General features: G+C 37.1%; 1 protein-coding gene across 5 annotated transcripts in view; it reads right to left on the bottom strand.

Annotated features, from left to right (window-relative positions):
• The window catches only part of PTPRD (protein tyrosine phosphatase receptor type D), a 382124-nt gene that overhangs the window by 114557 nt on the left and 241219 nt on the right, over positions 1–26348 (bottom strand). For 2 of the 5 annotated variants that reach the window (XM_049794707.1, XM_049794703.1), the window contains 8 exons: positions 25425–25694; positions 24172–24753; positions 14698–14831; positions 13300–13444; positions 9600–9905; positions 8439–8632; positions 6440–6466; positions 4190–4307 (listed from right to left, as the gene is read on the bottom strand). In XM_049794707.1, coding sequence (XP_049650664.1) covers positions 4190–4307; positions 6440–6466; positions 8439–8632; positions 9600–9905; positions 13300–13444; positions 14698–14831; positions 24172–24753; positions 25425–25694 — 1776 coding nt within the window. The remainder of the gene's footprint in view (positions 1–4189; positions 4308–6439; positions 6467–8438; positions 8633–9599; positions 9906–13299; positions 13445–14697; positions 14832–24171; positions 24754–25424; positions 25695–26348) is intronic. The other 3 variants (XM_049794704.1, XM_049794705.1, XM_049794706.1) reach the window with 3 other exon arrangements.

The following is a 26348-nucleotide window of genomic DNA, read 5'->3' as shown; positions in this document are numbered from 1 at the left end:
GGTGAGGACATTCAGTCTAGAGGATTGAATTAGCCCTAATCAAGGGGGAAATCCCATGACACAACTTATATGGTGGACGTTATTGGAGTCCCAGTATCAATTGCTCTCATTTACTGTTTCTATTTAATTTATATATTTATTTTTATTTATGCATTTATTCATACTTATTTATATACATATATATTTAATTTATATTTTCATTAATATTTCTGTTTAAAAATAGTCTGTTTCTATTACAATGACTTATTTGATAATGAAGCTTATCCACAACTATTTAGAAATTTGGTGTACATTGTGTACCAATGCCTGACAGGTCAAGAGACTGGAATGCTTTGGGAGTAGCAGTGCCATGATATCACAGTCTTCCATGAAGACTAATTAGTTCCATCCACATTCAAGGCCTTCCCAAGTGAATGTAACTGCTGCAATGTGAGCTCTGGTTCCTATATTAAAATACTTCAGTGGATTTTATTACTTATCTTCAGTTCTCAGGCAACCAGCAAATCAGATTCTTATTGTCAGAAGTTCTGACTACCATTCTGTAATGAATTAGGAAAAAGGAGGGAGGAATGGTATGGCTTGAAGAAAATCCTGCATTTAATAAGCTCTTTCCTCATTATATCTGTCATAAGTCGTGACATTACTTCTAACTGCATAAGAATTATAGCTAGTTTTTATATACATTTTCCAAATATCCTTCCTTTTAAGTGTCTACTTCACCTGCAAGTATTATTCCCAGAAATTTTCTAAGTTTTTTCCTACGCTTTCTGCTGCATAAAGAATACCTCTCTGTTTAGTCCTGACTTTTCCTCATTGATTATTATGAGCCTTTACGGAACAAAGAAAAGACTGTGAATGCCTTTTGCAGGCCATATTTTTCTCTACATTATAACTATTACTGAAACCAATGGAGCATATGAAAGAGAAGAAGAGTTCACACAAATAGAATAACTCCTTCAGCTTTCTAGAGGAGAAACTGCTGGAAGGTGTCACTAAATTATTTTTGTGATAAATTGCTTTTTTTTCTTGTAGCAGACCTCACAGCTAGAACTATTTTTTAACCTTTGTGGTAACTACAGAGAAAGAAAGAAATTACTGCTTGCTCTTGATCAGAACAGGGGAACTAATAAAGCTTACTTATCCAATAAAACACCCTGTGATTAAAATGGTACATAACAAAAACAACTTTTTTTTTTTTTTAAAATATGGAGTCTATCTGATTTTGTGGAGTGTATGAATTTCCTTTTTGTTAACATGCAAATATTGATAAAGAAAATTGTCTCTCTATTTCTAGATAGCTTTCAGTTAACATTTTCTTTTAGTATGATCACTTGTGAAAATTACAGTCTGGTGGGACAAATGGCAGGATTCTATGCAGTCCTACATACAGCAGCCTCATGGAATAGCTCTATGTAGAAACTTCTTCTGATAGAGCCCAAATTAAGTGAAATTGACCATGAAAAAATATATTCTCTGATCTAGTGAAATCCACCTCTGTTACTACACAGCAAGATGCCTCTCACACACCCCTTTGCAACAGTCATTACACCAAACAATTGTAATGGCATGCCATTACTAGTAGAAGCTCATGCAAGCTGTCTTTGCCAAATCACCTGAAGTAATTTGTTTCTGTTAGCTGCTATACAGTACACCACCATCCTAACATCAATTTTCTCCTCCTAGCTGAAATCTGTATTTCAAGAGTGCTGTCCAGCACAGAGAGTAAATTCTAAATACTGGACAAGCGTTTGTGCTATGAAATTCTTCAACTACTACAACCCAGAATTTAAAGGTCTGATTAAATTCTCCATAAAAACTACATGATATCACTTAGTAAGTCTTAATTTTTATCAAGGTCTCATTAACCACATATTTTGTAATTTCTGCCCCAAGTAATTTAAGATTTTCAAATACTTTGACTTGGAAATGTTCAGTAACATTTTTTCTTTCATCTGATTTCAAACACTAGGAAAGGAAATGAAATAGACAAAAGCACACTGGAGTGAAAATATTAACCGCATTCAGTGACTTCACTAATAACTGCAGTTACTATACTGTAGGCTCACTTACATTTGGTGAATCTTTCCCATCTAAAAATGTAAATGATGCTTTTATATCACTAACTGGACACAGATGATTAGTTACTTACCATCTGAATATCTTATGAATAGTAAGCTTCTCCAACAAACATTTAGACCTTTATTCTCCTTTCACATCTCTTATGGATATAATCTCACTCATTCTAATCCAGCTGCACCTGACCTAAATCTTTAAAAATCAGACTAGAAAGTCAGATCCTTCATTTGCTTTATTGTAGTATTTGAATAGCTCTTTTTTAGGGGGAAAAAATTAAAAAATCAAATGGAAACTCTCAGAGAACAGGAAGGTGTATTTCAGACCTACAAGCTCCTGGTAGGAATGCATCATCCCTTCACCTGCCTCATATATTCTCACAGAAAGACACTGAGCTGGAAACTTTTGGTACTGACTATATTTGTTATCTCCTTTTTCAAAAACCTGTATATGAATTTTCCTTACAAAAAAAGCTCAACCACAGTACGCTGTAACAGCAACTGAAGAGGTGTACATACAACCTGGAATGTATGAAGGGGCGAAATGTTATCTAGTTATTATCCTAGAGACCAGGAACAAACATTACTTCTCCACAGGGTAAAGTAAACAGCAAGAACAGTGTAATATGTATTACATTTACAGGCATGTCTCTGATTCTCAATTGCTCTTCAGTCACTTAGGGTTTTATGGCACATGGGATTTATTTGTCTTTCTAAAGTAGAAGCATCAGAGATCCTGTAAGAGTGAAACATGAATAGTCAATAAGGACTAAATGCACAGAAGCTTTAAGTTTTGCAAGCAGGTTTGCATGGACTATGTTTATGTCTAGAAACTAACCAAATTGTAATCCATATAATTGTTTTTATTTATAATGGGAACTGAACTTGAAAAAGAATAATGGATCAAGTGTCTGTATTCTTAAATCAAGTTCAAAGGCAAGCAAGAAGCATATATCAGTTTTTTTCCCAGACCATGAGAATTCAGGAAAGGTAAGAAGTTGGAGGGTAGGTTTCAGCATCAGTCAAGACTAATGACTAGAAGTTACTCTAAAATCTGAAACGAAACTATATTATATATTGAGCCATCAAGACTGAGATTTTTCCAAGGAAGCTGATAAGACATGGATATAGATGTTTCTGACATTAGTACAAGATGTGCTTTACATTCAGTGATTGTTTTAAAAATTGAGTCAATCAGTATAAATACAAATACATATGCCTTTTGGACTTTTTATATTAGCATAAACAATACAGAGTTATTAAGAGAGCTTGTAAGGTGCTGCAAAGGTTTCCATGTTATTGTAACAGAATATCCTTAATGGTTATATTACAAAACCCAGAAAATGAACACCTACAGGCCAGGAACACATGTAGGTGAACACCACACTAAGACTGCATTGGCATCACTTGGTTAAGCTGTACTACAGTAAACCATTTAAATTTTAAAAAGTTTGTTCCTCATCTAAAAGCAATTCAGCTTATCCCATCAGTGCTAACTGAATCAGCTGAATTGGTCATACAGTCAAGATACCTACCATCTAGTAACACCTGTGATCAAATGCAGACTGAACACAGTGGAATGGTGTATTTTGCCCCAGTTTATGCCTTGGATTGCCACTGAAGCAATATGGGTTTCAGGGTTTCACAGGCTGGACTTTCATTCTGTTTTCTAATTCTCTGCTTTAATAATCACATTCTTCTGAGATAAGTTGTGACTGTCATACAGATAGGTTCTTTCAATGTTCTTACTGACAGGCAGCCACATTGCTGCTCTCACAAAGATCTTGAGAAGCCCTTCACTAGTTTTCCAAATATCCTTCTCAGCTCTGAATTTCTGCTTTTTCCTTTCCAAGAAGACACTGATCAGAATGGAAGAGCTACTAGGAAATATAAAGTTAGGTATTATATTTTGGCCACATCTTGAACTGAGAAGGGGACAAAGGGGGACACTTGTTCTGTTTTTACCTAAATAAACGAAGGGCCAAATACTGAAACAGAAAACCCTATGTCCTACAAACACTTTTTACACAACAAGAGACTTCCAAATAGTAGGAGCAAAACACTAGCAGGAAAAGTCAAAGAATTTATTCAGAGATTACTGGGTACGTGTGTATTACCTGCACCAGTAGTAGATATCAGTTTGGGCTTGCTGCGTGCTCCATCACCTTTTGTTGTATAGGCTGTCACAGTGAAGGAGTATGTAGTTTCAGGCTGAAGCCCAGAAATTATCATTTCCTACGATGAAATAAAACAAGAACAATTTATTAAAAATAGATTGTTTTCAGGAGAGCATGGAATCCTTCAGACAACCCCTGTATGTCACACACAATGTGTGCGCTTTTGTGCTACTGGCAGTGATAGCAAGCATCTGAGAGCACCAACAGACTGTTCTGTGTGAAATACTTCATAATGCAAGATGTTTCACTCACTTAAGCAATAAAAGACAGCACACTTCTAAATAGAGTGCCTCCGGTTGTTTAAGGCACAAGGCCAAAGGCTTAGTGGTGTGAACAGTGAATAAAGCCTGCTGAAATACCTTGCCTCAGGAATACTACTGATATTGTGAAATGCATGCATATGTAGATATGAGAAACTCCATTTAACTTAGTCATTCACAGGACACCACTGATACAGTTATAGAATGCCTAGGAAGAGAAGTGTTGCATTTGTATCCACGCTTTGTAAGTAATGATGGGTTAGGTGAACAAGAAAGCCTTGTTACTGTTGTAACACTTTCACTGCAACCTGTGTCACTGGTTGGATTGTGCAAGGACTTCAGAAACAATTCACTCCTCAGGTCTAAAAGAACTACCTAAAACACCATTAAAAATCTGGTCAGAGAATAAATCTGATGGCCCTCAATCTAACGACAGCAGCTACATAACAAGTAGCTCTTCAGCTAGTACAAGTGAATGGGAGCAAGATCAAACTGTAAGTGTCAACAAGGGGAATCTTTTTACACATGCCCATGAACGCACATGTATACACACACAGAAAAAGGTGAAGTGCCAGCCACCTGAAATGAACTAAGCTCGTGTCATGCTATAAGGGCAGCTAGAGGAATTTAAGCCTTGACATGATATCTATAAATTTTATATGCAAATATAAAAGGACAGTATTTGTAGGCAACTGACTGGCCCAAAGCTCCCAACTCATGAGCTTCCAGTCTGTAACCACTGGAGTACTCCTTTGCATTTTCACATGCCTAGATTGGATTTACACTAAATTTCACTCCTTCTAGAGAGATGGTACATTTATGCAACTAGAATAAATGGCGAATGTGCAATCACATGCTCCTCAGATGCAACAACCATAAAAGTTAATGCAAAAATTACAGGTCAGACTTTCTACAGTAAATGGATTTTTCAAGATAGTGGGTATGAGCTTAGTACAGATGTGATTAGAATTCAGCATTGTATTTACAGTCAGTTATTAGCAAGTCAGTATTAGCAATACAGAAATAACAAGGTAATTATTAGAACAAGTGGGCAAAACAGCTCAAATAAAATAAAACCACATTAAAAAAAATCTACACCCTCTGCCTCCCCCCCCCCCCCCCCCTTAAACTCTATCTCAGAACTGAATTGATCCTAAAGGCCAAAATCAGTAAGACAGATTTCTCATCTTTCATAAGAAAACTGCACCCAATATTAACAGAATAAAATTGTAAAAGGAAAAAAAAAAAAAAACTGCCATCCTTTTAAACAGTGATGAAGATATTAGCCTCATCTAAACCAAACAGTACTTCATGGTGTAAAAGATATTGCATGTAGTGCTGTCATTTAAAAATGTGATTTGGATATAGCAAATACTATTGGGCATAAACATTGCAGGGCATTTGTCTTTCCTGATAGCATACAAAACACATTTACCAAATTACCAAAAAGAAAGCACAACTGACTTCACCTTTCAGCTACGCAGAAAAAAGTTAACCTTAAAATAAATACAGAAAAATCTGACTATTGATACGCAACTCTGAACCACTTTTGCTTAATTTTTCTAGCACCTTCTTGTAAAGAGGAAATTGTGAGGCAAAGTCAGTGACAGCCATCAAAAAGAAGAAAATGCAAACCAGTTCTGTACATTTTGGCATCATGCTAAACCCCAGAACAAGCAAGCAACAGTAACAGCCACTCTCCATGGGAAAAGAAGAAAAAGAGAAAAAAAGTGCCATAAGGGAAAAATCTTTGATGTTAGGAGCATGCATTTTTTGCAAATGAAAAAACCAAAACCAAAACCAAACCAAACCAAACCAAAATGATAAAAAAAAAAAAATAAAAGGAGGCTACAAGCAAACAGGGAAAAAGAAAAAAAAAAATCCCAAACCCAACACACAATGTTTTTCTGGCCAGTCAAAAACTACTCACATGTTCAGTAGTATCATCATATTCCCACTGATTGAGAGTAAAGAATGTTGGAAGGAAAAACAAAAGAAATGAAGAGATTTGTAGCCTGGCTGAGGTAATGTTTTCTTCTTAATAGTAAAAAAAATACTAAAGATGTCTGGAAAAATCATGTACAATTTGAATTAATCATGTAAAATCACATAGAATTTTGTTAATGTAATCAGGCCAGGCATTTTAAATTCCATTTCTGCTCTCCCTAAAACCCAGCCACTTCTCTTTCCTTGAAATATGAAATAAGTAATGAATCCTCTTGTACTATGTAGTACTATTTTATAATAGATTGTATTAGTAAAAGCTACCAAGGCAGAATTAAAAGCTACCTGGTTTATTTATTCATGTTACTAGGCTATATGCTTGAGTCTCCCAAATGAATTCAATGCCTTATTTAAATTAATAGTAGGATGTTTTATTCTTGAAACCTAACTACACTGATGTTTTACCATCATGGTCTCCATACCTGCACAAGCCCTGATCACATGTATCACAGAAGTATGATACGCAGGAAGGAGTGCCGGAAGGAGAAAGGAGGTGACGATCCGGAGTGAACCAACGGCAAACAGGCAGGTCAAAGCCAAACTTGGCAAAAAAAGAAATGTGACTTTTGCCTTTATGATATTTGGGCTCAAATATCTCATCCAGTCTCCTGTTCCTGACCTTCGTAGTGTTTAAAATTATTTTAAATTGCTACCACATGTAAGTTGAAAGTGAAAATCTGTGCAAGGAAGGGGAGAACCAAAGTGCAGCATCATCTCCTTTTCTATCTCCTCTCCCTTTGCCCTTTCCCTTCCCACCTCCCCACCTCTTTCCATCTTTCTCTCCACTGAATTTAAGCTGTAAGAACACCATGTTTCGCAAAACAGGTAACTAAGTACACATTGATAGATAGACAGACTGGCAGGTAAAACTTAACAAAGACCTCCAGGAACAGAGACAACACTTTAAGAATAAGGTCATCAGCAAAATGCAGGTGTAAGAGACCTGTTCTCAAAAAAGGTACCTGCAGAGCTGGAATTTAGAACTAAGACTGGAAAAAGAAACAAGAGAAAAAGAAACAAAAAACATTTGTTTATTCACATAAAGTGATTAAGAGGCGAATTTAACTCTTTACTTCATGCTAGGTTGATAATTTCTTATCATTTCCAGTCATTCCAGTCATAAATTGAGAGCTAGCAGTGAGAGGTGTGTACTTGATAATAGTTTCAATTTAGGATGACTCCTCCAGAACCAAGAGCTTTGGGAACCTTCAGTGTTACAGAGTACTAGTGTATCCCAATCAGTAAAATCCTATTTTTAGAAGCTTTTTAAACTTGATGTGATCAGTCTTCTGATTTCATCATGTCTCATAGTTTATAAAACAGATGGGACATTCTGCAATATAAGTAACCCTGTGCCTATTTAAACTAAGCTACTCGTTCTATTGCACAGTTATTGATACGAGTAATGACATATATAAATACCTTAGTGATTTCTAAAGTTTCACTAATACATTCATCTCCTGTGAAATGCCTGGCGAGATGGATACGCGCTAATGACAGAAACACTGTAACAAAGGGCTAACACGGGCTTCTAATGATTCTAGGTTTTTCATTGAAACAAAGAAGTATCAGGTGTGTGGATCAGGCAGTGCACGGGTTGCTACATTGACTGTGACCTGGCTCAGATCAACCTGGTGCTTTAACACTTCAGAGCATAGGTATAGGGTGAAGTCTCCAGGTTTAGGAGAGCCAGTAGAATGAAACAGCTTAGCACTTAGTTGCACACCTATACAGAAAAGGGTGCCTAGGTTTGCCCAAGAACCTTTAAATGTAAGTATTCTGAAAAAAAGTTGTTAAAATGAGATAAAAACCATTAGCTGATAGGCTGAAATATAGAAAGAAAAAAAAGGCTATTCTGGATAGCTCTCTGGTACACAAAATATTTTCACTGCGACCTAGAAAAGAACATAAAATGCCCTAATTACCTGTGCATCAGCCAGCATGACGTCCTTTAGCATGGGCTGACCCTTCGGCTCTCCATTTTCCATCCTCACGTAGTGGACCTGGTATCCTCGGATCTGACCATGCTGCTTACTGGGGACAGGTGAGCGCCATGACACTTTAACAGCAGTAGAGTTGACAGCCTCTACCTCGACTTTGCGAGGAGGACCACTAGGAACTGGAACAACATCATTGGACAGAAGAGAATTACAGGCACCTGTCCCACCCATGCCTTTTGCTTTTTTTTTTGAAAGGGCAGACTCACTAAGTTTTCTTTGAAGAATACAAATTGTTCAACAAATGAAAATGCTCAACCAATCTGCTCTACCTTTCAGTGGAAAGATCAAAAAACATGACTGATGCAAAAAATGGAAGAAAAAAGAGTATTAGAGAAATAGAAAAACATGTAAAAATGTACAAAAGCCAAGGAAGATGCTTTGAAATTCAAAGCATTATAGTACAAAGAGATATTTTAGTCATTGAAATAATACTAATACTACTACTAATAAAACCACAAAAGATTTAAAAAAAAGTTTCCCTTATTTTTGTTTGCTAAACTCTTTGGTGTTTGTTTTTTTTTTTTTTTTTTTTCTCTCAGTAGTGTAAAAAGGAGGCTCGCAATAGGGCGGTCTTCTGTCACTTTCAAGCATGGAAGAAAAGAAAATGTGTGGAGCATCAGTTTTCCAAGATAAAAAAAAAAGCAAAACAAAAAACCAACCCACCCCCCAAAAAACAGAAATCAAAAAGCACAACATGGAACAAGAAAGCAGTAAAAAAACCCCACCAAAACCTGAAAAAAGGTTCATAGACATAAGTGTTTGAAAATAAAAATGACTGTAAAATCAAGGAAAAGGCAGAAAGATTTCCCCCTGAGAGGTTTTTTTTTATGTTAAAATGAGCAAGAAGGATATGTATGGGCTTAAAGGGGCAGCAAAATCATGTCACTCACAAAAAGGTACTTTCTGTTAAAAAAAAAACAAAATGGTGTAGAAAGGACAAGTCTTTGATTAAAAAACTCAAAGGTTGAAATATCTGTGATTTGGGAAAAAAAGAGGAGCAGAAAAAAGTACTGTTAGGCTATACAAAAGACAGCAGATCGACAGAGAGTCATAGAGGCGCAAACTGATGTAGTGGAGGCAACATACCATCTTCATCTGTCCGAATCAATACTGCTAAGCTCTCTGGGCCAGGTCCAACATCAGTGTGGGCAGTCACAGAGATCCGGTACTCAGTCCATTTTTCCAGCTGTTCCAAAAGGTATTGGGTACTGTCCGAGGAAATTCCCAAAATTTCATGGGGCTTGACATCTTCTCCATCAATCCCAATGTACTTGATGGAGTATTCAGTGATAATGCCGTTCTGTTTTTCCACCGGTGGAGGTTTCCAACTTACCAAAATGCTAGTGGAGCTGGGGCTTGTGCAACTAATATCTTGAGGAGGAGCTGATGGCTCTAATTTCAGTAGTGGGTTAAAGGAGGATTTGAGTGAAAGGATAGGAGTGATTGAAAAAAATGAACAAAAGAAAAAAATAAATAAAAAGACAACCAAATGAAAATAAAAAATAAACCCCAAAAAGTAGAAACTTAAAAAGGCAAAACATCAGATAATCATATGCACCTTGGCTTATTAACATGAGGAAACTGAAAATGAATAAACCAACTAAATGGTGAAAAAGGATGTAGGGGAAATACATGAAAATGAAACCTCAAAATAATATTACCTACCTGTAATTAAAATTCTTCTTGAAATAAAACAAAAACGTGACACTTCTATGACTACTGATCTATCTTTATAATCATTGCAATTAGTGCAAGCTATAATATTTTAAATGACACATGACATGTATTTACTTGCAAATTTGGACATAGCCCCTTCAAGTGGGTTTACTTTATTTGAGAAAAGTTCTCTTTTTACAGAATTCCTAAAAACTTGCAATAATTGCTAGAAATTGCTCCATAAATTGCCATTTTTGTAGCCTCCCCACCTGAAAACCTGTTTTTTCAGTTTATTTTACAACTGAGTCTGCCTGGCACAAGTCAACCGCAAATTACGTTTAAATGGAAAGCATTTACTGAAACTTTTATTGTAGCCAACATACTAGGAGCATGCAGTCAATAGAGGATGAAGAAAGTCTTAGTCAAAGATTTACCTACCAGGAAAAAGTGACAGGCTTGTTGATTCTGACTGTAACTTGTACTTACCCTAGATCAGCTGTCAGTTTTATTTTTTTAACTCCTCTTGGAGACACCTTTGCTAGCAAAGAATTAAATCCTACCAGTAATGTAGGTAACGTCTATAGGGAAAAAAATAATCTACCCCCAAACAATGTGTCAAGAAAGCAGGTATTCATTTTACAAAGAGAGTTCACAAGCTCAGCACATCAGAATGGTGAGAGATGCTGACTTTGTTTCATCTCTTGTCACCAGCACCAATCTTCCAGAGCAAAAGTGCTCACCTTTACTGCTTTGTACTTGAAAGAGTGTCTTAGCATATCTACCTTTTCTGGGCTCCAGAGCATTTAAGCATGTATGTCATTCCATTGCTTTCAGTGAGGCAATTCAGGTACTGAAAGTTAGGTATGCATTTATGTGCTTAAATGTACTTTGACTTAGCAAAGTCTATGCTTACTAACTGAGATCATTCACTGCACCAAATAGGAGCCACAGTTCAAATTCACTTGTAGAAGTAGTGGACTTGGACTCCTTTCCTATTTCTGACTTCTGTCTTGTAAGGAAAACATAAATTTGGGGTGCAAGATCTTTATGGCACTTTTTTTTTCTTTCCCCCTACTATTTTCTTGCATTTCCTAAGGGAAAAAAGAAACAAATGGATTTCTGGCACTTATACTAGGCACATCAAACAAAATTAAAGCAACAGAGAAAGCCTAGGACCCTGCTGTGACCTATTGCATTTACACATGTATCTTTCGGTTCCCTGCAGCTCTTCTACAAGGATCAGTGGCTTTTTACTCAGTATGGTACACTGCTCTTCTGAAGGGAAAACAGAAGGGAATGTACCAGCATTTCAACTAACTAGAGGAGGTGAATGGGGGGACAGATGAGAATTATCACATTTGGGCGTGGTTTTTTAGGGTAATTCAGTAACCAAGTACTCAAAACATGTTGGTCCCCTTCTACCATCAACTTGTGCAGGAAGTAAAATACAAGTAAAATGTCCCTTAAGGATCTTATATGTAAAGAAATAAATCCCTCTAGCATCTTTCTCTGAAACTAAGATGAAAGGCAATAGCGTATTCTGGTGAATATTGCTAATAAACTCATATAAGTTTATTAATTTTTAATCCATTTTACTCTGAAAATGCAAAATATTGCATTTATGTAACCAAGGATAATCTGTAGGCTACTTGTGTAACCAGTTTTATTAATGCACATACTTTCTTCTTAAAATACACAATTCTTGTAAAAAAGATTTTGCAATCTTTTCAGCAATTAACCAGGATCGGCCCACTCAAATCAATTGGATTTTCCTACCATCTGAAGATATAAGAAAAAAGCATAACATATTCTCATATTCAAGAAGGGAAAAATGGCAATGTACTTATATATGGAACATGCAACTTTGGCCCCTAGATGTTTATTCTGTATGCGCAGCCTAAGCAATCTTCACCCAGTATAATAGAATGAGCATTCTAAATAGCTGAAATGGCTCCCAGAATAAATAAATACCTTTTTCTTCATCAAATTACTGATTTTGGATTACTAAAATTAAAAGGTGCCTTGCCACTATCTTTAAACTAGCCTTGTGTTATATAATCTTCATTTATGGTTATTCTAAATGACTTAGAAATCCTTCAGAAGGACATTTAGCTTTGGTTAAAGGTCTACAGCACTGTATCTCCAGTCACACTAATTACTATTAATATAAAACACTAACAAAGAATGATGGTGTAATCACATCTGTCATGACTGCAAATTAAAAAGCATCATGTCAATTGAGAATCTGAATTTTCTGTTTTGAATAATACTACTTTAAGAAAAGGCCATTAAATTTAAAACAAATACAAATAGAATTGCACTAAGTTTTAAAATCATACAGTGTAATGCAAAGTGTCAGGAAAGCATAACTCATCAGGCAAGAGTAGCACTTCTGGACATCATCCTTGAATATCTGATTGTTTTAATTAAGTCTTAATTTAAATATTTTAAAATGTATATATAAATCCCTGACAAATTTTTGCATCTCATTTGCAGAGATACGTGATGATTTTGATGACACTGTTTCCATAAGCATCCAGTGAGAAGACAATTTTTCTACTGGTGTAAAAATTGACTGAACATCGTAAAAAGCCTACATTAAAAAAAATCTAACTAAAAATCAGAATGATTAGCTGCTATAGAAGAACAGTTATGAGAAAATTTTTGGTCCAGTCTGAAATATTCAACCTGACCCACTCTACAAAATTTCTATACTTCAGGGAGATGCTTCAAGAATAACCTAGTATTACAGGAAATCTGCAGACTGGGTAGGTGGAATTTTATGGGTGGAGGACTGTTATTAATGTAAATCTATTGCATGATAAAACATTTTATCCTATGATAACATAAAATAAATTATTATTATGAAAGCATAATACTGTCTCCTTAGACAATGGTATATAGAGTTTTTTTCTGAAGTGATGTAAGAGCCACTCGCATATATAGTTGATCACAATGCACCTACAAAAAATACACATATTAAGCATTCATTTGCTCTATTAAGCACCACGAATGCTGTATTTTCATCATTTTGCCATTTTCTCTGTTGCTGCCTCTCTGGGCTGCTGAGATTAATCTCTTCAAGAAATACTAAGACAAGCAAATAAATTTAGCAAGGAAAGACACCTACTTGACTGCATGGTTCTTGCTGAGATTTCTGCTGTTGAAGCACCCAGGCCTTGCGGAGAACGGGCAGCTAGCCGGAATAAGTACAAGCTGTTTGGCCGTAAGCCTTGCAGGCGATAAGATGTAGCAGGTTCAGTGGAAACCCGTTGCTAAAGGTAGGTAATAAGAGAAGTCTTGATTAATATTCAGTGACTCTGAATTCCGTATGTTGCCTGTCAAAGAAATGCTTTTATACTCTGATCATAACCCCATTGAGAAAAAATTAAATTCAAGAAAATAAATCAGAACAAAACCAAACTAAACCAAAACAAAAATGAATATGTTACTTTTGACAAACACACATTAAGGAATGATATATTTTGAAGCTGACAGCTTAATGGGTGAAACTCATAGCCAGAAATATTGTTTGACTGTTTGAGGAAGCAAGAGCTGTGTACAAAGTATAAAAGGCTTTTCAGATAGTAACACATGAACAAAGCCTTACCTATAGTTACTTCTTATGACAGTGAACTGCAGAGTTTTATAATGTGAGTAATCTTGGCTTTAACCTCATAGTTAAATTTGTGTTCAAATTATTAAGAAGCAAATTCTTCCAAAGGGTAACTTATTAAGCACAGGCCTGTGTCCTATTTGGAAGTGAAGTGTGGATCTGGTCCCCTCCCACATGATAAGCTTATGCATTCACAGTCTATGTGTGAATATGCCATAAACATAAGCTCAGTGGAAACATCAGCAATGAACTGTTGATGCAGGAAAAATCAATGACCCTGACACTCCTCTGCTGCCTTCTGAGACTGCTGGCTTTTTTCTTTTGTCTGGGACACCTGGCAATGTCACATGTTTTCTGTATTAGAAGAACAGTTTATTCTAAATTCTGTGGTACTAACACCACTGCGGTCCTCAAAATTAAAATTTTTTAAGAAATAATGGTACAGAAAAAGTCCATAGCAGGTTTTTATCTTTAGAAAAAAAACATATTTTCTTCCCAAATATTACTGAAAGTTTAGAGAAACTTGAGAACTATCTTATGTGGCGGCAAAGAGAAACAAAAATTCTCTAAGGCTGAAAATAGACTTCAAAGTCCAAGTATAAGTGCAAAAAATCTTAATGAGTCCATAACATGCCCCAAAACACTTCTGCTTCCAAGCCTTTGTAGAGGAGCAGGCCTGGAGAGATATGATCAATGTCTGAAACCGGATGCAACTTCTGTGGAAGACTCGTTGTGAACAACAACAAAGTTCCACTCTCTAGTAACCATTGACAGAATTTTCTGCTGTTTACACACTGTCAGTCTATTGTTATTTGTACTAAAGAAAGTGACTAATCCACCAATTCTAAACCATTGCAGCATTTTATGTCTGACTCACCAAACATTTAAAAGACGTATAGTTTCTTCGCTTACCTCCTCACCGTGCTCCCCATCTTTGTAAATGAGTTCATAGCTGGAAATAGTATCAGAGCGTGGAGGTGTCCAGGAAAGTAATATACTTGTTTCAGACTCAGGTTCTGCTTTGAAGTTCAACGGCTGACCAGGCACTAAGGAAAAAAGTTGAGCAGTGTTGCCAGTTGTTTATTTGGATAGTTCAACACTTATCTTTCAAACCGTTTAAACTATTATCTGAATATTTCACACAATATTACTTTCACTGAACTTACTGAACTTAAACAAATGGATTAACTGTACTATGAAATAAATTAATCTGTGCTCAGAAAAAGAGTAACGATATATTTAATTCTCATGTCACAAATTATCAAGGATTTCAAATAAACACTTCACATTGTAAATACCTGAAATGCAACTGAACAGAAGCCTGGTGATGAATACCAGCAGTCTAATAACCTATGTCTGAAATGGTGAATATGTACCTGTATATATATATGTGTGTGTATGGGGAAATGCTAGTGTTACATAAGATTGGCTGGAACAGTCAAGAAGAAAGTGTTAAAACCATAATATGCATTTCCAAATCTGAAAATGGTTAGCTCAGCTCATAACTAAGATACTAACCAAATTCTGCTTTTTAAGAAGACAGCTAAATATTGAATGTTTTTGTAACCTGAAGAAATTATAAACTACTGAAGAGATCTTCATTAACATTCTTATTAAGTGACATATTTCTATCCTTTTAATGACTGGTATTTTTATCAATATAGCTGAATTTCTAGTAACACTTTCTAACTGCAATAACTAAAAATGCAACTTTGATTCCAGTAGTCAAGAACATTCTCTGTTGTTATGTCTTGTGTAATGGTCACAGAAATTATCCAAACTAAATGTTACCCTCATTTATTTCTGCAAATAATAAGACTGACTGGGTAAAGAGAGCAAAATATAACTCTGTTACTTTCAGTTAGAAGTGCTGTTGATAAGGCATGAAACCGTCTTACACAGCATTTCTAGCTTTTCAAGATTAATATGTGGCATGCTTTTATCTTTTAAGAGAAAAATATGAGATGGACTTCTTAGCACATACTGAGAACAGGTGTGACAAGTAGGATGTGACAATAATGATTGTTTCACAATCATTTTTGGGGGTAGAATTTTATTGCAGCATTACAAGTATGTTTCTTTTATACAGTAAAAGTCTTAAAAACACCATAGAGCAAACGGTAAAAATAATTTGTGATTGTAATTCTTATCTTCCCCAGACTTCTACAGAATGTCACTCTGCGGATAACACTGCCCTTGAGTATGCTGGTGCAGGTTTGATATCTAACCTTTAAACAGACAGATAACCTGTCAACATGAAGTGCATATTCAAGCTCCTGTGTGGAGGCTGCAAGTCCCTAACATTCACTTTTTTCTTTTTTTTTTTTTCCCAGAAACAGGACAAAATAGAAAAGGAAAGGTGTAGAAGGATGTTGCTATTTCTGAGGGAATGAGCGTGAACAGGAAACCAAGTCTCTTTATGGGAAGAAAAAAGGATAGGGGTAATTAGCTATTTTTCTAAAAGATGTCAGGTGTAAAAAGAGATCACTTCCTGGGTACTGCAAAGTGCAAAAGGGAAAAGATCACAATGCACAGGGAGCAATTACAGGAAATATCAACAAAGCATTTTTCACAGAAATACTTCTAATTTTATCCTTCTAAAATTGAATGGATTTGAAATTAAGAGGGAGCAAGTGGAATAACTGGATGATTTCTAACTTTGAAACAGATTCTGAAATAATACTATATCAAACTTTAATTGGCAAATCTATAGCATAGTTGTATAAATGCATTTACTGGGTGAACATTACAACTTCTTCACTGAGGGTGGTGAGGCACTGGAACAAGTTGCCCAGAGAGGCTGTGAATGCCCCATCCCTGGAATTTTTCCAGGCCAGGCTGGATGGGGCTTTGAGCAACCTGATCAAGTGGAAGGTGTCCCTGCCCTTGGCCAGAGGGGTTGGGACTAGATGATCTTTAATGTCCCTTCCAACCCAAACCATTCTATGATTCTATGAACTTTTTTAGGTTAGCTGCTTCAAAACACTCCTCAGTAGACAACTGCTGCAGATTTGTCACCTGTTGAAGATGGCTTAAAGCAGATGTGGAACCCCACTGCAGGTTTGCCAAAACTTAACAAAAAAATCTGGAGTCTAGACAGTGATTTGGAAGTGTTCATTTTGCTACAGGTTGATCCAAATGTATCTCATGAAGCTCAGGCAGGCACCTGGCTGTAGGGATTTTGTTTGCTTCATCTGACGAAAAGATAAAAACTGCTAAAACTGACCTGTGGACAAAATTATTCCTTTCAATGCGTATCAAAAGGATAGAGAAAAAATTATTTTGGCAAAGTAACTGAGCAGCATGGTTGGAGTTACACAATCACCTTTGCCTGGTCATAGAAGGTCAAACAGCAGCTTATGTTATCTGTGTCATGCTATCCATCTTGTGTTTGACATCTCTACTAGTGACCTGGAGGAGGGGATGGAGGGCGCATATTCCAAGTTTGCAGACGACATCAAGCTGTGTGGGACCAGTTGATACATTTGAGGGCCAGGCTGCTGTTAAAAGGGAGCTGCAGAGGGGGGAGGAACACGAAGTTCAGCCAGCCCTTTCCCAGGGAGGCAGAGTGCTGCAGGGATGCAGGCTGGGGCTGACGGGGCCAGGGAGCAGCTGTGGGGGATGGCGCTGGGCCGTGGCAGGCAGTGAGCTGAGCTGGGGCCAGCCGTGTGCCCAGGTATCAACAAAGGCCAGCGGTGCCTGGGGCCGTGTCAGCAGCAGATGGCCCTGAGAGCCAGGGGAGGGCAGGGATTGTCCCTTCTCAGTGCCCATCAGACTGCATTTGGGAACTGCCTCTGATTTGAGCCTCAGCAAGATGGCTCTGCGCTGGGGGCCCTTGCCCTGCAAAGAGACACTGTAAGACTGGTGCAGCTTCAACTGGGAGAAGGGATAGTTTCAGGGGCATGCAACGGCATCTCCACCATCAGTGGGAGGGACAGAAGAGACGCAGCTGGGCTCTTCACAGCAGTGCATGGCAGGAGAGCGAGAGACAGTGGCACAAGCTGCCGAGACACGAGAGGTGCAGGCCGGAGATAAGGAGAAGCCTTTTCTCCATGAGGACCCCCCAGTGGTGGAGCCAGGGCCAAGGGAGGTTGGACTGTCTCAAGCCTTGGGAGGTTTTATGCCTCAACTGGGTGAAGACCTCACCAGTCCAGTCTGACCCCATGGCTGAGCTTGCTCTGGACAGGAGCTGGGGCTGCAGAGCTCCCCAGAAGATCACCCTGCCAGCCTGAATTGTCCTGTGATGCTATGATCTGTGATTAATGTATGGGTACATGAATTGTAGAACACAGCCAGACAGTAATAGTAAATGACCAGTCAAGTGACCCACATGAAGGCTGGTACCATCCGTTTGAATAAATATGGCAGCAGATGGAGAATGAAGGGTATATCCTGTGTCTCTGTATGTTTTAAGACCTTCATCCTTCAAGTATTCCTTTCAAAAAAACACCTTTGTCATCTTAGGTCTGCAATTCTCTACCATTTTATAAGGCAGGTTGAGGGTTAATTGGATTTTCACAAACGCTGTTTGCCAAAATAATATCTTACTACAAAATCCAGGCTCCCCTCACATTTTTCAGCCACTTAGGCAACTCTGAAGCTCAAAACACTGACAGAAGAAAGAGGTGACAGGGAAAGCCACATTGCTCCAAACACATAGAGAAGATGGAGGAGAAAGAAAACAAAACCAAAATAATAGAAACTAAACAAACCATATTGCCAATAAACTCTGGTAGGGAACCCAAGGCTTAAGCCAAAGAAAAAGTATCAGATAAGAAAGTGGAATGGTAACTTTTAAACAATTTAGGATTTATGCCTAGAACACACAACAACTGTTCAAAAAATTCTTCAGTGGCACTTGGGAACTAAGCTAAGCTGGTGGAGCTGACAGAAGGTACTAGTCTCCTTCAGAGATGGAAAAAACCTAGGGAAACTGGAAAATATATGTAAGCGGACTTTATACTCTTGCTGAAGTGTTTTTAATTACACAGATAAAATCTAACTTTCCATATTAGTGCTGTACATGGTCAGCTCACTGAACAGGATCTTTTTGCATGAGCATTCTCTCAATATCATCTTTTATGTTTTTTCTGCTTTGAGGTCAATGTGCTCTACAAATGTGTGTCAAAACCAGTAACTTCCCTGTGTACTGGTATACCTCTTTTTATTTCTTGCTTGTAAACATGACATAGTACAAACGAGGAAACACTACAATGCAGTGACAAAACAAAGAAGGAAGTTCCGAGTTAGTCTTTCCAAAACTTCATACCAAGTTCTACACCTTTGCTTGCCTAGTCCTCTATGTTTACTGCTGGATAACCAGAAACAAACACAGATTGCTGGACCTTGTCCTACATATGTGGTTTTATGTACATCCCTTATTCAAGTGCCAGAACAGAATCATAAAATGGGATCTCAAATTGGGAAGGCACTTTAGTTCCCTGTACAGCTCCTCAGCTGGCTGAGGTAACCAGAAAAACACTCCAGGGCTGTGCTGGGTTTGCAAGTGATGCTGGAAAAAGAGGAGAGTCTCCAGGCTAGAAAGGGCCCCGCAACATTGCCAGGGTGAAATCTATACCTAGAGCAAAACCCTATCCGTTCAATTAGGAATCAGTTTTGCAAAGGACAATAGACAGATCAAAAGAATTTACAATCCATTGGGGACTGAAAGGGACCACGAGTTCATGCTTCTGCTTGCTCTGGAAGAAGCATGAAGCTCTACAGAGAAGCTCTTACAGTTGAAGAGTTAATGTGCTCTGGAGTTTTTGTTTTGTAAAACAATACTTGTACTTTTTGAAATACCAAATTCTCATGGAATATAATTACAAAATAAAATGGGTAATGTACGAACTATATGTGCATCTGCTCTCCCTCTGTCTTTCTGCTACAACAGAAATAACCTCTTCAAATGAGTCTGAAGATAGCTGAGGCTTGCAGTTCTGCAGTGTCAAACACAGAACCACAGTACTCAAAATAATTAACTAAAATACACTTTAAATGTCTGAAAAGCATAGCACATTTTCTGAAAAGTAAGCGCTTTCTTAAAATAATATCTGTAACTGACATTGAGGGAGCCCACAGGAAAAAATAAACATGTTGGTCAGTCTTAAAGACAGAGTCTGCATAGTCTTGTCTGAATGACTAGAGAACACAGTGAAGAGATGAATTATTTTTCAGAGTAATTCTGTCTACACTTTATTTCTACAGTGTAGCAGTAGAGTCATCTTAAAATTATTTCAGGCTGCATTTTTCCATAATTAAGTTCAGCGACAAAAGTAATGCGTGTGCATTTCCAGCTCATGCACATATTTGCAAAAATCAGAATTCTGGACTAGGAAAAAATTGTATTAAAAAAACCAAACCCCCATACCCTATTTTGTGTTCTAAACAGAAGAAAGGGAGATTAAAAGCTAGAAAAATCAGTGTGTGAGGGTAAGATCCTGAATATCAGTGCCATCATGTTAGCATTTAAATGAAGTAAACACAGAGACTAGGGCATTTAACAGAAGTTAACTGTGCTTTGAGAGCAGAGGGATTATTCAAGAGCTTAAATATTCTTTCCTACCTGACCAGAAACATTTCTTAAGGGGAATTTTGTCACTTAAAACCCATCCTGCACCCCACCTCAGCTCCACATTATCCTCCTTCCACCTGCTTCCTCGCATCACAGCTGAGTTTCCAGCTGTGTGCTCGCAAACCTTTCCTTGTAGAAGTCCTTTTCCATGAAATGCTTCACCAGGAGACTAGTACTGTGGAGATTCAGAGACATGAGGTTTTCCTGCTCATGTGTTCATGAAAAAATTTGAAATGTCTGGCAAAGTAGCTAGCTTGCTACAACACAGAACTGTATTCCCTTGCTACAGACTCCTTCCTCTGAATTTCTAATCTTCTTTTACAGTAAGAACTCCAGAACCATTAACTCATTTCCCTTAAGCTAAGGCTCTGTTTATGAGCCCTGCAAGTCAGATACTTGACCTTCTCATTACTGTCCTTTTCCATACATTCAGAAGATTAGCCTTTTATAACTGTAATAATCCTTACTCTTCAAAGCACTGCCAATCCTTGGTTTAAAATTAACAATATGTTTCATATTGTAAGTTCTTGTTAAAGAAGCATATGTTTACAGGTACACATTCATTTCCCAGAATATTTTTTTCTCTCTGTTTCTCCAACAATCCACTACCTAATAGACCCTGTGCATCTTTCACTGTCCCCTCTTTCTACCTAAGCTCAGAACAAAACCAGGATCCTCTGAATTCCTTCAGTAGCTATCCTCTCTTTGCATATTAAAACCCAACCCAAACCAACCCAAACCAAACCACACTCAAACCCACACATTCATCTTAAAGCTCAAGAATTTTCCTGGTACACACAGATTAAAATGTATGTGTACTTCTGACCAGTTTAAGAAAAGAAAAATATGAGAAGATACATGAGAAGTGTGTCTTGGGCAGCTAAATGGAGACAAACCAACAGAGCTTTTGTTTTCTAGCGAAATAAAGAAAAAGGACAAGAAGTATCACGCTAAAGCTTATATCAATATTTCTTTATTCTAAAATTTGGTGTCAGTAAGTCAATTCATCTAAATAATATACTAGTCCTGACTCCATCCTTAGCAGAATCAAACCCTTTGACGCAAAATGCAGAATAAGGAGTTTCTTAGGTATAGCTTTTGGAATTGATCTTCCCTTATTCAAAAGGCTCAGCTCTACAACTGTTTTCTGATTACTAAATTTCTTAAAATGGTGTCTTTTTACAGTAAAGAAAACACTGCTGAAAACAACCAGGCAGTAGGACATGGCTTTTCCTTTAATATGCTTAAGCAGAATACTGAAACACAAAACTGAACACAAAAACTTTAATTTTTTTTTTTTTTATGTTTGGTTGTCTGAAGAATGCTTCTTTCTCTTCCCCTCAAATTATGTGTTCCTAATTAATATTTTAATTAGACCTAATTTGCACTACCAGCAGAGTTTCAGCTGACCTGCAAAGTGAGAAACCACTCATACATCCATTTCAAAAGAACAATTCTGCTGTACTAAGAAAGCAAAGATTCTCATAAACAGGCTTTTTTAAACCTAATTATTCATTTTTTATAAGCTCTCTCCAAAGATCAGAATACACATATGGGAGAAAAGCTTTGAAGGAAACCAAGCTAACAGAGCCTATAAGTCACAGCTGTAAATCAGGTTTTGTTGTATATACACTCTAATATCCCCAAAGTAAGCATAAGGGTACATATTTGCAATGTAGCAAATATTTGCTACATATTTGCAATGATAGGCTTATTTGTTTCAAAAAAGGAAAAAAAAATCAATCAAAACATAATTACCATCCCATTCCTATTTTTATTGGTTTAGATATGTTTCCATTAAATCAATTTCTGCTCTTTTTAAATGGCACTTTTTAATTCACTATATTTATGTGGATGAGTTTAATCTTGACAAAGACTTAAACCAAAACAATCATATTCAGATTTAAGTTACAGCAAATCTGGAAGAGAAGGGCAAGGAGGGCATTTTATTCTGCAGTGTTCACTGACGAGAAACTGCTGGATAGAAAGATAGGAGAATCTTGGCTTTTAAACTTACCCTGAACTGGAGAACTGTACTAGACTTTCTTAGCTATTTTTCTCTTTTATGATTTAAAATGTTCATATTTCAAGCACAAGTATCAGTGCTTAAAATTGCCTTTCATATGTCACATTTTTGGTTTTCATTTGATCTTTAACATAGTCACAAATAAACAATGTCAAGTCAACTCTGTTACAAAGTTGAAAACAGGTACTGAGAATGGCTCCTGCAATGTTTACATTGCCATAATTTCTTCAGGTTGCAACAGTAATCAGAACCAGATGGGCATGTTTAATGGCAAATTCTATAAAGGTTTTAATATACAAAACTTTTCCGAAGTGACCTCAGCAAGTAATGTAAGTTGGGCTGGTCCCACTGAGCCTCAGTGCTCATTATTTTGATTGCTTCATCCTTCTCTGGGGAAGCCACTGACAAACTCTTGCTAATCTAGAAGGTTTAAGTGAAAACACAGATGAGGAGCTCACTAAATCTTCTTTAAAAGCATTTTGCACTTGCATTCAAAAGAAAATCAGATGTCAGTATAGAAAGTCCCTGAAAAAGGTTACAATTGCCAAAATTAAACTGGTGTACCCATTTACATTTTCATGTGCACACAGGCACATTTTAATGTACCACTAGAAGGTCTAGAAAAGTTAATTTAGTAATTTCTCAGCTGAGATACTGCAAAAGGTAACACCTAACCTTTGTGTAACACAACACTTAAAAAGGTTTGAGGACAGTGCTTCAATTTCTGTTCCTTCTTAATTGCATACTGGTAAAATGCAGAAGTAAAAAGTGGATGAAACGTAAGTGTCTACAGTTACATTTTAGAGATACATTTTTTAAGAATTTGAGGGATGCTAAATTCTTCAACAGGAAACTTTCCAGTACTAAAGAATTCAACTAGTATTATATAATATTTCCAGGCAATCACTGACCTACAGTAATACTTCATACAGCTTTCTCTCAACCACTAGACAAAGGGAGCTTTTATTTCTTATTACTACAATAAAACACTTTCTGCAGTGTAGTTCCACCAGAGCTTCTTGCTTTTGATTTCATAAAAATTCTCTGCAATGTTCCCCACTATGCTTCCTTGTCTTTTGCTAATAAAACTAATTCATGGACCTAAAACTCCTGTACAGAAACAAAACAACCTAACTGCAAACATAAAACAAGAAAATAGTGACCTTGTGGTATGCATTTTGTAGGGGCAGGTTGGATTTGATTTATAAATCCAAAGTACAGAACTGCTCGCTTGAACCTTCACAATGGTTTGTTGTTTTTTTTTTAATGTTTTCATGTTTTATGTGTTTTGAGAACCTCACCAACTATTTGAATGTGCATGCACTACACATACATTTTAAATTTCCAAAAGCAAGATTCAGTACAGTGATGTAGCATAAGGGAACCACACACCACCTAAACAAACCCCACCAACAAAGGTAACTCCTCAAAGAAAGCTGTGAAGAACTACTTGATAAACACTTCTGATGCAGAGAGCACTGCAAAATAGAAGCCATAACATTTGGCCACTTCCAGGATGAAGGTCTCCTTGAGACTTCAGTTAAACTTCAGTTAAACTTCTTGAGATTGAGGAAAAAAGAAATGAAAATGTGAGGGGATAATTTCTACTCTTTAATGGTAAGTTGCACTGTGGGATTGAGAAAACGTTATCTGCAAAAGCTGCCTGAAAAAACTGGCTATTCTTGAGATGAAGTTTTTTCAACATTTTAAACTCAAATTCTCTCTCTGCCAAATTTTCTGCATGTATTTAATTCTTTTGTACAAGTTCTGTTCATTACTAGCTTACCTCCTGTTTGAGTGATGACTTGAATGTCACTAGTAAGTGGTCCATCCCCAACAGAAGTAAAAGCAAGAACCTTCACAGAGTATGTTTTCTGGGGTACCAGATTCCCAATAGTAGTAATATGGCTGTCAGCCACATTGTGCTTCATCCAACTGTTGACATGTTGAGTTGGGTCCATTGTGTAATAAACTCTGTAACCTTGTATTTGTCCGTTAGGTTCCTCAGGTTCTTCCCACTGTACCAAAATAGTGGTAGAGCTCAACATACGGGCCTGCACATTGCGTGGTGCACTTGAAGGTGCTTGCTCTGAAGTCCTTGTTGACACAGGTTCACTCGGTGGCCCTCGCCCAATGTTATTTACAGCAACTACCCGAAATTCATACTCTGAATATGGGCTTAGGCCAGCCACACTATAGCGTGTTGTGGCCACCCCATCAATTTCTTTATATGGCTCCTCAGAGTTCTTGGGTTTGTGTTGGATTATGTAGTAAGAAACTGGCTCAGGGTTTCCAGAATCCCAAGTCAATGTTATGCTTGTTGCTGTGCTTTCTGTCACCACAGGTGTTCCAGGAGGTTTGGGTAAGGCTGAAGATAAATGCCAAAAAATACAGTTAGCACTGTGTAACTGTAGACATTAATTATTACAATAAGCAGCTTAAAACCCAAAACAAACAACAACAACAAAAACAAAACAGGAAGATTGGAATGGAAAGGTGTGATCTGTTCAGAGCAAGCTTTTGGCAATTACGATTTAGTCCAAAAATCTATCAGAAATTCTTCAAGTTTTGTAGTGTAAGGTTTATTTGATATAAATTAATGATACTGACTTCTCTAATAGATTCCATAAAAATATGCAGAAGAGGAATCTTATAGATAGGCAGTGCACCATTACAGTTTAATTTTCAGCTCTTTTTGGAACCTCTAGTTTCCAATTACTCAGTGACCATGATACTTGGATACCCAGAAACTCTAAAAATCAAATGACTGGTTCTTAAAGGCTCTTGCTGTTGACAAGTATATGCAAGTAGACACAGGAGAATAGTGGAATATTATGATTATCTTATTTATTAGTATTATTGCTGTCTGAATCTGTATTTTGTCTTATGCTAGTGATTGGCTAGAATATTTACCCTCTTGATTTAAGCGGGTAAGAGGCATTTAGTCCCTTTCAATGCAGTATATTTCCTCAGCATATGGCAATGAATGAAAGAATAGACTGAATGAACTATGTCCAAATATATGTGCTTGGGATATACCTTTGACAGTTATCTGCGCTATTGCTTCTATAACACCAAGGGTAGACATAGCAACACAAGTATAGTTTGCAGACTGCCTGACATCATTAAGCTCAAGGACGTTCCTCCCTATTGGCATATCATCCTCAGGTGTCAAATCTTCTGCTCCTAGCATCCATTTCACATATGGCATTGGTGACCCCACCGCAACACACGTGATATTTACACTCCCGCCAGGCATGATCTCATGATTGGTGGGGGGGATAGAGAACCTCGGTGGGACCCGTCGAACTGGAACAAAACACAGAAAAAGGTAATAACATATACAAAAAAAGAAACTGAGTCCTGCATACAGACTACATGCAGTGTACAGACACAATTTAACATTTTAATGTGTTATTCCGATCTGCCAGAAAATATGTGTAAAAGAAATATGAGACTAAACAAGAATTTTGTCTGCACACAATGTGAATTATTCTATATTTACTTGAGGATATTATTAGGCACATTCATATAAAGGCTGATTCAGACCTATTAGGGCCCCACAGTTAACTAACTACATACTAACATTACACAAACACCATGCAAAAGATATAAACACGCGCGCGCGCGCGTGAACACACACACACACACGCACATATATATATGCATTTTATATGCCCGTACATATATATATGCACAGAAGAAAACTGGAAGGCCAACAGCATGCTTGAGTTGATTACCAAAACCAACTTCAATGCTGAGTGCTTCCAGTTGATGTGAATAAATGTGCTAGGCCACATTGTCACATCGCAGTCCTGGAACACATTGCCTACAGTACATTGAAAGTGCAATTTCATTTGCTTTCAGACTCAAAGTAGATGCAGCCTCAAGACCTCACACTAACACTGAAACAAACATAGAAAAAAAATATAATTACACACAGATACAAATATATATATATAC

This window comes from Accipiter gentilis, chromosome Z, assembly GCF_929443795.1.
Source record: "Accipiter gentilis chromosome Z, bAccGen1.1, whole genome shotgun sequence".
NCBI classification, from domain to species: Eukaryota; Metazoa; Chordata; class Aves; order Accipitriformes; family Accipitridae; genus Astur; species Astur gentilis.
The sequence above is the reverse complement of the archived record's forward strand: the minus strand, read 5'-3'. Positions and strand labels throughout refer to the sequence as shown.